Raw genomic sequence first — 14,945 nt, forward strand, 5'->3', positions numbered from 1 at the left:
ATGTTGTATGCTGCAAGATACATCTGCAGTTAAACCAATCATTAACGATGGTCCATCTTAGCAGAACACTAAGTCGCATTTGTTTGTGTCGTGTCTAGAGAGTCGGCCAGAAATTTATCTCAAAAAGGAAAATAGACGACGCCCCGCGCTATCTCTGTTTCACGTGTCCCCCCGAGTGTTCGTTTTCATGTTATTGTTATTTAGAAAACCTCACAGTGTAGCTTCCACCACTTAAGCCGTTCATATTCACGGCGGCCTTGAAGGCCAATAAAAAACGGCATGCACAGCGACTCAGTGAATTGCTTGATTGCCTGTGGGAACTTGATCTACCCGCACAGGTATGTACTGCTTCGACGCATTGGGTACCTAAATACTTGCGACGCTCAAGACAGGTGACAGTTCTCGCTCGCGCCTGGTCTCAACATGTTCATCCTCCCGCTCCTCTCCATCATCCTGCCTTCTGTAGTCGTCAGCTTCAACCTCACCATCCTCCACACCAACGACATCCACGCCCGTATCGAGCAGACCAACAAGTATAGTGGTCAGTGCTCCCCCGCCCATGTAGCGGAGGGGAAATGCTATGGGGGCTTCGCCCGTCTCAAGACGAAGATCGAGGAGATTCGGAGCGCCCAACCCAACACTCTTCTACTCGATGGAGGGGACCAGTTCAGTGGGACGCTGTGGTTCTACAAGTTCATGGGACCCGGGACTGCAGCTTTCATGAACCATCTTGGCTATGATGCCATGGTGAGTACCAGTTTACGACAGTTGACTTCCACAAAGTAAGAGACTGTCTCCTTGATCTAGTTGATATAGCGTCTGTCCGGAGAGCGGAACGTCGATGGTTCGAGCCCCGGCCAAAATACGTTAAAAAACAGTACTTGTTTTTAATCCTGCTTGGCGCTCTGCATTAAGGGGATAAAACAAGGACTGGTCGGCTCGGAGTGAGTATATTGCGTCTGAGTGGGGTATTCATGGTATCTCAGTGGGCTAGCGCTATGGAACTGGCATTAATCCGGGCTAGTACAACACACACTTACATACACACGTGTTGCACGTATCTATATAAGTGCAATAATCTTGAACGCGACCTTAAATCCAATTTCACCTCACTACACTCATATAATGAGATCGAAGGACTATTTGTTGACAGACTAAGTAAACAAGTTCCCATATAGTTCCAACGTTCCCTATTCATGGTCCCAATGGCATCGAAACACGACCATATACGCTGACAGAAAATAGGCCCATTATGATACCACACTAAATAGTTTAACAAACCTTAAGAAAAGCATTAATTAATCATCATTTTTATGTACATAATTAAAATAAAAAATGCAGCAAAGAGGATTTGTGTGATACTGACACAGTCAGGCTGGTTAGGCTCATCATCAGCTCAGGGCCCTTACCCCCTCTACACGCAGCCCAGACAGCGAATGTGACTTCTCCCAGGAAACGCTGCCTAGCCAAACCCATCAAGAACTTTTCGGAGAATGTGAAGACTTCCCAATACTGCAGCCTTCTGCATTACCATTCATGGTATTATTATTATTATTATTATAATAATTATTATTATTATTATTATTATTATTATTATTATTATTATTATTATTATTATTGTTGTTGTTGTTGTTGTTGTTGTTGTATAGTCAAAGCTCGTTATAGACGGACGCCCGCCTGTTCGTTTAATCCGGGCCAATGTTAAATCCGAACGAACCAATGTGGACGGTGTCGTCTTGATTAACGGGGTTTTACAGTACTATGTATTCCAGGACCACCCGGTACAGATATTACACCTGATGGTTCAGTCCTGTACCAGGCTTGTGTCCATAACATTACTGCAAAATAGTTGAAAACTTAGAAAAACGTAATTAATAGATTTAGTGTTTTGACTACGATCGGTCAAAACGGACATGTTACGAAACACAGGTGAATGGCCTCGTCTACTCGCCACAGTACAGTACGTGACAGTAAGTGTGGCTGGGAAATGAGTACGACAATATAAGCACTTGGTAGGGACACTGTGTGTGTTGAATGTGTAAAGAGAAGACCGCCGGCACGCCATGTGTACACACTATGTACAAAGGCGCGGGTCGGTTCGTTTACGTACTAACATCAGAACGCAGCAAATGGCTCCGGTTTTGTTACCGACAGGTCTCACTTACTTTGTGTCGGAGTCCCAGGCAGCACGTCTTGTGATTTTCAGAGTTGACACGTCGCATGATTTCCTAGATTTTCACCCTGACTAACCCGCCACTGAATTAGCTTAGTAACCCCTTTTACACCTCGTTACACACCTGATATACCAGACCCCTCTGAGACCACTGCTTCCTTACTACCACTTTGACACTGCTGCTACCACCTCGTTACACACCTGATATACCAGACCCTCTAAGACCACTGTTTGCTTGCTACCACTTCAACACTGCTGCTACCACCTCGTTACACACCCTATATACCAGGCCCTCTAAGACCACTGATTCCATGCTACCACTTCAACACTGCTGCTACCACCTCGTTACACACCTGATATACCAGACCCTCTAAGACCACTACTTCCTTGCTACCACTTCAACACTGCTGCTACCACCTCGTTACACACCTGATATACCAGGCCCTCTAAGACCACTGCTTCCTTGCTACCACTTCAACACTGCTGCTACCATCTCGTTACACACCCTATATACCAGGCCCTCTAAGACCACTGATTCCATGCTACCACTTCAACACTGCTGCTACCACCTCGTTACACACCTGATATACCAGATCCTCTAAGACCACTGCTTCCTTGCTACCACTTCAACACTGCTGCTACCACCTCGTTACACACCTGATATACCAGACCCTCTAAGACCACTGCTTCCTTGCTACCACTTCAACACTGCTGTTACCACCTCGTTACACAGATGATATACCAGGCCCTCTAAGACCACTGATTCCATGCTACCACTTCAACACTGCTGCTACCACCTCGTTACACACCTGATATACCAGACCCTCTAAGACCACTGCTTCCATGCTATCACTTCAACACTGCTGCTACCACCGCGTTAAACACCTGATATACCAGGCCCCTCTAAGACCACTGCTTCCATGCTATCACTTCAACACTGCTGCTACCACCTCGTTACACACCTGATATACCAGACCCTCTAAGACCACTACTTCCATGCTACCACTTCAACACTGCTGCTACCACCGCGTTAAACACCTGATATACCAGGCCCCTCTAAGACCACTACTTCCTTGCAACCACTTCAACACTGCTGCTACCACCTCGTTACACACCTGATATACCAGGCCCTCTAAGACCACTGCTTCCTTGCTACCACTTCAACACTGCTGCTACCACCTCGTTACACACCTGATATACCAGACCCCTCTAAGACCACTGCTTCCATGCTACCACTTCAACACTGTTGCTACCACCTCGTTAAACACCTGATATACCAGGCCCCTCTAAGACCACTACTTCCTTGCTACCACTTCAACACTGCTGCTACCACCTCGTTACACACCTGATATACCAGACCCCTCTAAGACCACTACTTCCTTGCTACCACTTCAACACTGTTGCTACCACCTCGTTACACACCTGATATACCAGACCCCTCTAAGACCACTGCTTCCATGCTACCACTTCAACACTGTTGCTACCACCTCGTTACACACCTGATATACCAGGCCCTCTAAGACCATTGCTTGCTTGCTACCACTTCAACACTGCTGCTACCACCTCGTTAAACACCCTATATACCAGACCCCTCTAAGACCACTACTTCCATGCTTACAGATACCCACTTCAACACTGCTGCTACCACCTCGTTACACAACCCTATATACTAGACCCTCTAAGACCACTGCTTCCATGCTTACAGATACCCACTTCAACACTGCTGCTACCACCTCGTTACACACCTGATATACCAGGCCCTCTAAGACCACTGCTTCCATGCCTACCGATTCCCATTGCCTACCGATACCCATCACTATAATCACTCCTGCTACCAGCTCGTTAAACACCCTATAAACTAGACCCTCTAAGACCACTACTTCCATGCTTACAGATACCAATCACTTCAACACTGCTGCTACCACCTCTTTAAATATAAAACATAAACGCTAGCGAGTAGCCGATTATCCGCTAACACCGATTCTATTTAGCGCAAAAGGCAAAATAGCAGTACAAATTATATAAATGGATCACTGAAAATCAGTGATGACACCAGGTGTTCGTGAAAATGGTAATCATGTCCCATTCTATGGGTAGCGCCCACCACACACAATTTGTACATAAGTAAGTGATTGTTTATTGCCTGACCTGCACAACAGTACTCCCGCCTCGCGACGACGAACCAGACAATCCAGTGGCACGATAGTGCATTTCCTGATTTTGTTGAACCTAAAAACGATAAGTTAATTTTGAATTACGTCGGCTGTGTACAAGTGCAGAAATTCTGCTCTCTTTAAGTAAAGAGAAACATTTAGAAATGTGTTTGTTTTGCTACACTGTGGGGGCAGTTTTAATGCCTCGGCCCGGTTTAACCTCACTGTAACCTCGGGAACACCTTACTGTGCCCTCACCTATCGCTCTGTGTAAAAGGGCACTCATCCATAGTAAATGGGGGGGGGGGGGGAGGGGGGGGGGGGGGGGGGGGGGGGTGAGAGAGAAGGGGGTAGGGGGGGGGGGGTAGGGGGGAGACTAAAGGCTGCCTAACTATAGTCTGTTGCAGGGTATCAGGTATACGATTAGAACACACAATGCCATTTAGAAAGTGTTATATTTGCGATAACATTTTCTAAGTAAAGTACATATTCTAGAACCAGTTTTAGTTGAGACCCATTCGGGATTCGAATCCACATTGCCAGAGTGAGGAACCTAATGGCTAACACACAAAGTCAGCGTTCTAACCCACTCAGCCACCGGGGCTTCTACACAAATATGTAAGTCCGACAACTGGTGGTCTTCATGTAGATCCCGTACTTTGTGCGTGGGCCTCGAATGGGACACAACCCCAAACAATACTAGAATCTGTAGGGGCGGTCGGGTAGCCCAGTGGTTAAAGCGTTCGCTCGTCACGATGAAGACCCGGGTTCGATTCCCGACATGGGTACAATGTGTGCAGCCCATTTCTTGTATCCCCAGCCATGATATTGCTGAAATATTGCTTAAAACGGCGTAAAACCTAACTCACTCACTAGAATCTGTCACATTTGTTACAGGTATTAGTTTATTCATAAATTCACACTACACATATACAGATAAAATACACGATAAGATACAGCGCAAGAAACATATGAAGATACACATGCTTATAAATTTTTTTGCTTGTTGAATCTTGATATAATCAACACATTCATTTGTTAAGGTCTACATACATCTTCAAACATTGTCTGATACATATTCTGAAAGATACATTCGTATCGTGTATTAGATCTGCATGTTTTCAACGTGTATATGTATAAATGAATAAATGTATGCCTGATATATTGATAATGAGATAGATAATCACCCTATGGTCTCCCCATCTACCATGGCTGACTGACCTTTTACCCAGAGCCATAGGTCAGGGCACAGTGAGGTGTCCCCCCCCCCCCCCCCCCCCCCCCTTCCTCGGCCCAAACATTTCTTGATTGTCCGGTGTACTGCTGTCACAAGTCAGGTGTATTGCTATTGCTGAGTTGTGTCAGACAACTAACACTGTGAAAATTGTGTTTTGCGGCGGGTGCTACCGGTGGGACAGGTTATACTTAGCCTTTTCGTGAACACCTGGTGTCATCACTGATGTTTAGGCATTTCCAATGAGCACGTTTGATTTTAATATTTTGGTTTGTTTACCGGTCTTTTTCTTTTTGAATCGACGACATCTGTCTCTGTAGGTCGCCATGTTTGTTTACAATACGGGCATAACTCTTACTCGGTATTTTGTCACCCGAACCTTGCTGATGTTGAAAACATCGCCATGAGTCGTAGTTTTCGACGGAAGTGTCCCATTATAGAGGGAATACCTTAAGCTCCACATATCTTGCTTCCTTTAAGCTCACAGATACTTTGTCCCTCAAACATCACTTCTACATTGCCCCTTTTGACATCACATATACTTTGTCCCTCAAACATCACTTCTACATTGCCCCTTTTGACATCACATATACTTTGTCCCTCAAACATCACTTCTACATTGCCCCTATAGACATCACATATACTTTGTCCCTCAAACATCACTTCTACATTGCCCCTTTTGACATCAAATATACTTTGTCCCTCAAACGTCACTTCTACATTGCCCCTTTTGACATCACATATACTTTGTCCCTCAAACATCACTTCTACATTGCCCCTTTTGACATCACATATACTTTGTCCTTCAAACATCACTTCTACATTGCCCCTTTTGACATCACATATACTTTGTCCCTCAAACATCACTTCTACATTGCCCCTTTTGACATCACATATACTTTGTCCCTCAAACATCACTTCTACATTGCCCCTTTTGACATCGCATATACTTTGTCCCTCAAACATCACTTCTACATTGCCCCTTTTGACATCACATATACTTTGTCCCTCAAACATCACTTCTACATTGCCCCTTTTGACATCACATATACTTTGTCCCTCAAACATCACTTCTACATTGCCCCTTTTGACATCACATATACTTTGTCCCTCAAACATCACTTCTACATTGCCCCTTTTAACATCACATATACTTTGTCCCTCAAACGTAACTTCTACATTGCCCCTTTTGACATCACATATACTTTGTCCCTCAAACATCACTTCTACATTGCCCCTTTTGACATCATATATACTTTGTCCCTCAAACATCACTTCTACATTGCCCCTTTTGACATCACATATACTTTGTCCCTCAAACATCACTTCTACATTGCCCCTTTTGACATCACATATACTTTGTCCCTCAAACATCACTTCTACATTGCCCCTTTTGACATCACATATACTTTGTCCCTCAAACATCACTTCTACATTGCCCCTTTTGACATCACATATACTTTGTCCCTCAAACATCACTTCTACATTGCCCCTTTTGACATCACATATACCTTGTCCCTCAAACATCACTTCTACATTGCCCCTTTTGACATCACATATACTTTGTCCCTCAAACATCACTTCTACATTGCCCCTTTTGACATCACATATACTTTGTCCCTCAAACATCACTTCTACATTGCCCCTTTTGACATCACATATACTTTGTCCCTCAAACATCACTTCTACATTGCCCCTTTTGACATCACATATACTTTGTCCCTTAAACATCACTTCTACATTGTCCCTTTTGACATCACATATACTTTGTCCCTCAAACAACACTTTTACATTGCCCCTTTTGACATCACATATACTTTGTCCCTCAAACATCACTTCTACATTGCCCCTTTTGACATCACATATACTTTGTCCCTCAAACATCACTTCTACATTGCCCCTATAGACATCACATATACTTTGTCCCTCAAACATCACTTCTACATTGCCCCTTTTGACATCACATATACTTTGTCCCTCAAACATCACTTCTACATTGCCCCTTTTGACATCAAATATACTTTGTCCCTCAAACGTCACTTCTACATTGCCCCTTTTGACATCACATATACTTTGTCCCTCAAACATCACTTCTACATTGCCCCTTTTGACATCACATATACTTTGTCCTTCAAACATCACTTCTACATTGCCCCTTTTGACATCACATATACTTTGTCCCTCAAACATCACTTCTACATTGCCCCTTTTGACATCACATATACTTTGTCCCTCAAACATCACTTCTACATTGCCCCTTTTGACATCACATATACTTTGTCCCTCAAACATCACTTCTACATTGCCCCTTTTGACATCACATATACTTTGTCCCTCAAACGTCACTTCTACATTGCCCCTTTTGACATCACATATACTTTGTCCCTCAAACATCACTTCTACATTGCCCCTTTTGACATCACATATACTTTGTCCCTCAAACATCACTTCTACATTGCCCCTTTTAACATCACATATACTTTGTCCCTCAAACGTAACTTCTACATTGCCCCTTTTGACATCACATATACTTTTTACCTCAAACATCACTTCTACATTGCCCCTTTTGACATCACATATACTTTGTCCCTCAAACATCACTTCTACATTGCCCCTTTTGACATCACATATACTTTGTCCCTCAAACATCACTTCTACATTGCCCCTTTTGACATCACATATACTTTGTCCCTCAAACATCACTTCTACATTGCCCCTTTTGACATCACATATACTTTGTCCCTCAAACATCACTTCTACATTGCCCCTTTTGACATCACATATACTTTGTCCCTCAAACATCACTTCTACATTGCCCCTTTTGACATCACATATACTTTGTCCCTCAAACATCACTTCTACATTGCCCCTTTTGACATCACATATACTTTGTCCCTCAAACATCACTTCTACATTGCCCCTTTTGACATCACATATACTTTGTCCCTCAAACATCACTTCTACATTGCCCCTTTTGACATCACATATACCTTGTCCCTCAAACATCACTTCTACATTGCCCCTTTTGACATCACATATACTTTGTCCCTCAAACATCACTTCTACATTGCCCCTTTTGACATCACATATACTTTGTCCCTCAAACATCACTTCTACATTGCCCCTTTTGACATCACATATACTTTGTCCCTCAAACATAACTTCTACATTGCCCCTTTTGACATCACATATACTTTGTCCCTCAAACATCACTTCTACATTGCCCCTTTTGACATCACATATACTTTGTCCCTTAAACATCACTTCTACATTGTCCCTTTTGACATCACATATACTTTGTCCCTCAAACAACACTTTTACATTGCCCCTTTTGACATCACATATACTTTGTCCCTCAAACATCACTTCTACATTGCCCCTTTTGACATCACATATACTGTGTCCCTTAAACATCACTTCTACATTGCCCCTTTTGACATCACATATACTTTGTCCCTTAAACATCACTTCTACATTGCCCCTTTTGACATCACATATACTTTGTCCCTTAAACATTACTTCTACATTGCCCCTTTTGACATCACATATACTTTGTCCCTCAAACATCACTTCTACATTGCCCCTTTTGACATCACATATACTTTGTCCCTCAAACATCACTTCTACATTGCCCCTTTTGACATCACATATACTTTGTCCCTCAAACATCACTTCTACATTGCCCCTTTTGACATCACATATACTTTGTCCCTCAAACATCACTTCTACATTGCCCCTTTTGACATCACATATACTTTGTCCCTTAAACATCACTTCCACATTGCCCCTTTTGACATCACATATACTTTGTCCCTCAAACATCACTTCTACATTGCCCCTTTTGACATCACATATACTTTGTCCCTCAAACATAACTTCTACATTGCCCCTTTAGACATCACAGATACTTTGTCCCTCAAACATCACTTCTACATTGTCCCTTTTGACATCACATATACTTTGTCCCTCAAACATCACTTCTACATTGTCCCTTTTGACATCACATATACTTTGTCCCTCAAACATCACTTCTACATTGCCCCTTTTGACATCACATATACTGTGTCCCTCAAACATCACTTCTACATTGCCCCTTTTGACATCACATATACTGTGTCCCTCAAACATCACTTCTACATTGTCCCTTTTGACATCACATATACTTTGTCCCTTAAACATCACTTCTACATTGCCCCTTTTGACATCACATATACTTTGTCCCTCAAACATCACTTCTACATTGACCCTTTTGACATCACATATACTTTGTCCCTCAAACATCACTTCTACATTGTCCCTTTTGACATCACATATACTTTGTCCCTCAAACATCACTTCTACATTGACCCTTTTGACATCACATATACTTTGTCCCTCAAACATCACTTCTACATTGCCCCTTTTGACATCACATATACTTTGTCCCTCAAACATCACTTCTACATTGCCCCTTTTGACATCACATATACTTTGTCCCTCAAACATCACTTCTACATTGCCCCTTTTGACATCACATATACTTTGTCCCTTAAACATCACTTCTACATTGTCCCTTTTGACATCACATATACTTTGTCCCTCAAACATCACTTCTACATTGCCCCTTTTGACATCACATATACTGTGTCCCTCAAACATCACTTCTACATTGCCCCTTTTGACATCACATATACTGTGTCCCTCAAACATCACTTCTACATTGCCCCTTTTGACATCACATATACTTTGTCCCTCAAACATCACTTCTACATTGCCCCTTTTGACATCACATATACTTTGTCCCTTAAACATCACTTCTACATTGCCCCTTTTGACATCACATATACTTTGTCCCTCAAACATCACTTCTACATTGTCCCTTTTGACATCACATATACTTTGTCCCTCAAACATCACTTCTACATTGCCCCTTTTGACATCACATATACTTTGTCCCTCAAACATCACTTCTACATTGACCCTTTTGACATCACATATACTTTGTCCTTCAAACATCACTTCTACATTGCCCCTTTTGACATCACATATACTTTGTCCCTCAAACATCACTTCTACATTGCCCCTTTTGACATCACATATACTTTGTCCTTCAAACATCACTTCTACATTGCCCCTTTTGACATCACATATACTTTGTCCCTCAAACATCACTTCTACATTGCCCCTTTTGACATCACATATACTTTGTCCCTCAAACATCACTTCTACATTGCCCCTTTTGACATCACATATACTTTGTCCCTTAAACATCACTTCTACATTGCCCCTTTTGACATCACATATACTTTGTCCCTCAAACATCACTTCTACATTGTCCCTTTTGACATCACATATACTTTGTCCCTCAAACATCACTTCTACATTGCCCCTTTTGACATCACATATACTTTGTCCCTCAAACATCACTTCTACATTGCCCCTTTTGACATCACATATACTTTGTCCCTCAAACATCACTTCTACATTGCCCCTTTTGACATCACATATACTTTGTCCCTAAAACATCACTTCTACATTGTCCCTTTTGACATCACATATACTTTGTCCCTCAAACATCACTTCTACATTGCCCCTTTTGACATCACATATACTTTGTCCCTCAAACATCACTTCTACATTGCCCCTTTTGACATCACATATACTGTGTCCCTCAAACATCACTTCTACATTGCCCCTTTTGACATCAAATATACTTTGTCCCTCAAACATCACTTCTACATTGCCCCTTTTGACATCACATATACTTTGTCCCTTAAACATCACTTCTACATTGCCCCTTTTGACATCACATATACTTTGTCCCTCAAACATCACTTCTACATTGTCCCTTTTGACATCACATATACTTTGTCCCTCAAACATCACTTCTACATTGCCCCTTTTGACATCACATATACTTTGTCCCTCAAACATCACTTCTACATTGCCCCTTTTGACATCACATATACTTTGTCCCTCAAACATCACTTCTACATTGCCCCTTTTGACATCACATATACTTTGTCCCTCAAACATCACTTCTACATTGCCCCTTTTGACATCACATATACTTTGTCCCTTAAACATCACTTCTACATTGCCCCTTTTGACATCACATATACTTTGTCCCTCAAACATCACTTCTACATTGCCCCTTTTGACATCACATATACTTTGTCCCTCAAACATCACTTCTACATTGCCCCTGTTGACATCACATATACTTTGTCCCTCAAACATCACTTCTACATTGCCCCTTTTGACATCACAGATACTTTGTCCCTCAAACATCACTTCTACATTGTCCCTTTTGACATCACATATACTTTGTCCCTCAAACATCACTTCTACATTGCCCCTTTTGACATCACATATACTTTGTCCCTCAAACATCACTTCTACATTGCCCCTGTTGACATCACATATACTTTGTCCCTCAAACATCACTTCTACATTGCCCCTGTTGACATCACATATACTGTGTCCCTCAAACATCACTTCTACATTGCCCCTGTTGACATCACATATACTTTGTCCCTCAAACATCACTTCTACATTGCCCCTGTTGACATCACAGATACTTTGTCCCTCAAACATCACTTCTACATTGCCCCTTTTGACATCACATATACTTTGTCCCTCAAACATCACTTCTACATTGCCCCTTTTGACATCACATATACTTTGTCCCTCAAACATCACTTCTACATTGCCCCTGTTGACATCACAGATACTTTGTCCCTCAAACATCACTTCTACATTGCCCCTTTTGACATCACATATACTTTGTCCCTCAAACATCACTTCTACATTGCCCCTTTTGACATCACATATACTTTGTCCCTCAAACATCACTTCTACATTGCCCCTTTTGACATCACATATACTTTGTCCCTCAAACATCACTTCTACATTGCCCCTTTTGACATCACATATACTTTGTCCCTCAAACATCACTTCTACATTGTCCCTTTTGACATCACATATACTTTGTCCCTCAAACTTCACTTCTACATTGCCCCTTTTGACATCACATATACTTTGTCCCTCAAACATCACTTCTACATTGCCCCTTTTGACATCACATATACTTTGTCCCTCAAACATCACTTCTACATTGCCCCTGTTGACATCACATATACTTTGTCCCTCAAACATCACTTCTACATTGCCCCTTTTGACATCACATATACTTTGTCCCTCAAACATCACTTCTACATTGCCCCTTTTGACATCACATATACTTTGTCCCTCAAACATCACTTCTACATTGTCCCTTTTGACATCACATATACTTTGTCCCTCAAACTTCACTTCTACATTGCCCCTTTTGACATCACATATACTTTGTCCCTCAAACATCACTTCTACATTGCCCCTTTTGACATCACATATACTTTGTCCCTCAAACATCACTTCTACATTGCCCCTGTTGACATCACATATACTTTGTCCCTCAAACATCACTTCTACATTGCCCCTTTTGACATCACATATACTTTGTCCCTCAAACATCACTTCTACATTGCCCCTTTTGACATCACATATACTTTGTCCCTCAAACATCACTTCTACATTGCCCCTTTTGACATCACATATACTGTGTCCCTCAAACATCACTTCTACATTGCCCCTTTTGACATCACATATACTGTGTCCCTCAAACATCACTTCTACATTGCCCCTTTTGACATCACATATACTTTGTCCCTCAAACATCACTTCCACATTGCCCCTTTTGACATCACATATACTTTGTCCCTCAAACATCACTTCTACATTGCCCCTTTTGACATCACATATACTTTGTCCCTCAAACATCACTTCTACATTGCCCCTGTTGACATCACATATACTTGGTCCCTCAAACATCACTTCCACATTGCCCCTTTTGACATCACATATACTTTTTCCCTCAAACATCACTTCTACATTGCCCCTTTTGACATCACATATACTTTGTCCTTCAAACATCACTTCTACATTGCCCCTTTTGACATCACATATACTTTGTCCCTCAAACATCACTTCCACATTGCCCCTTTTGACATCACATATACTTTGTCCCTCAAACATCACTGCTACATTGCCCCTTTTGACATCACATATACTTTGTCCCTCAAACATCACTTCTACATTGCCCCTTTTGACATCATATATACTTTGTCCCTCAAACATCACTTCCACATTGCCCCTTTTGACATCACATATACTTTGTCCCTCAAACATCACTTCTACATTGACCCTTTTGACATCACATATACTTTGTCCCTCAAACATCACTTCTACATTGCCCCTTTTGACATCACATATACTTTGTCCCTCAAACATCACTTCTACATTGCCCCTTTTGACATCACATATACTTTGTCCCTCAAACATCACTTCTACATTGCCCCTTTTGACATCACATATACTTTGTCCCTCAAACATCACTTCTACATTGCCCCTTTTGACATCACATATACTTTGTCCCTCAAACATCACTTCTACCTTTATCCTTGGTCCTTCAAACACCACTGCGACCAGACATGGTCGTCACGCCCTATCGGTACAAGCTCGGCAGCGGTTACTATATATAGACAACGCAGATGCGGTTACCGTCTCAGTGTATACAGTGTCATAACCTTTGACAAAATACATTTATTCCAATCGAAATATTTGCTTGCTTAACACAGAGGTACCGAGGTACGGCCTGAAGGGAGACCGATCACTGCCACGCGAGACCAAGCGGCGCTTTCATGCGAGACTGTGCGAGATTTCATGATTTACATGAGAGGTTTACTTGAATTCTCTAATCAGTTGTCCAAGCCCCTTACATATTGATAAACGTTGAGTTGTGTTAGTTTTCTTGTTTTGTTAAAGAACATTTATAACACATAGGTAACTATATGTATTCGCTGACATTCCTGCTACTTAACGCACGGAAACCCATTGTTCTATCGTACAAAGAGAGTATGGCGACCTGCCAGAAATTCACTATTTATCCGTTTTCCAGTACAAATTACTCCATTAAAATACAAAACAGTCCTTACATTTCTTTGTAGTTGCATAAATGTTTTTGTTATTTGTTTGGGTGTTTTGCAAAGGACGTCCATCAGAAAGTATCACTTTATTATAACTTGTTGTCAACTACACTTCATTACGAAACATCTTACGGTACATGTATCTCGGTTAAACATCGTTATAAATAACTAAAAGGAGATTTTAACATTTGACCAGTATTCTGTGCATGCAGCCATCTAAAAAAATATTTTTAAGGTTTCTTTATGATTTTTGTTGAATTTTAGAAAATAAAAATAAAATATTTTCAGGTGATAATCGTCTTGTGTTGTTTCCTGAAATTTACATCTTAAAGACGAAACGTTTGGACCACTTTCTCTGCTAAACGACAGATAAATTTGAT

General features: G+C 41.6%; 1 protein-coding gene across 1 annotated transcript in view; it reads left to right on the forward strand.

Annotated features, from left to right (window-relative positions):
• Positions 1 to 313: 313 nt before the first annotated feature.
• Positions 314 to 14,945, forward strand: part of LOC124147356 (5'-nucleotidase-like) — a 53,047-nt gene continuing 38,415 nt past the window's right edge. Inside the window, exon 1 of the mRNA XM_046518048.2 lies at positions 314 to 747. Within this exon, the coding sequence (XP_046374004.2) occupies positions 424 to 747 (324 nt within the window). The 5' untranslated portion in view covers positions 314 to 423. The remainder of the gene's footprint in view (positions 748 to 14,945) is intronic.

The sequence above is a fragment of the Haliotis rufescens genome, unplaced genomic scaffold, assembly GCF_023055435.1.
Source record: "Haliotis rufescens isolate VD_foot unplaced genomic scaffold, xgHalRufe1.0.p SCAF_26, whole genome shotgun sequence".
NCBI lineage: Eukaryota > Metazoa > Mollusca > Gastropoda > Lepetellida > Haliotidae > Haliotis > Haliotis rufescens.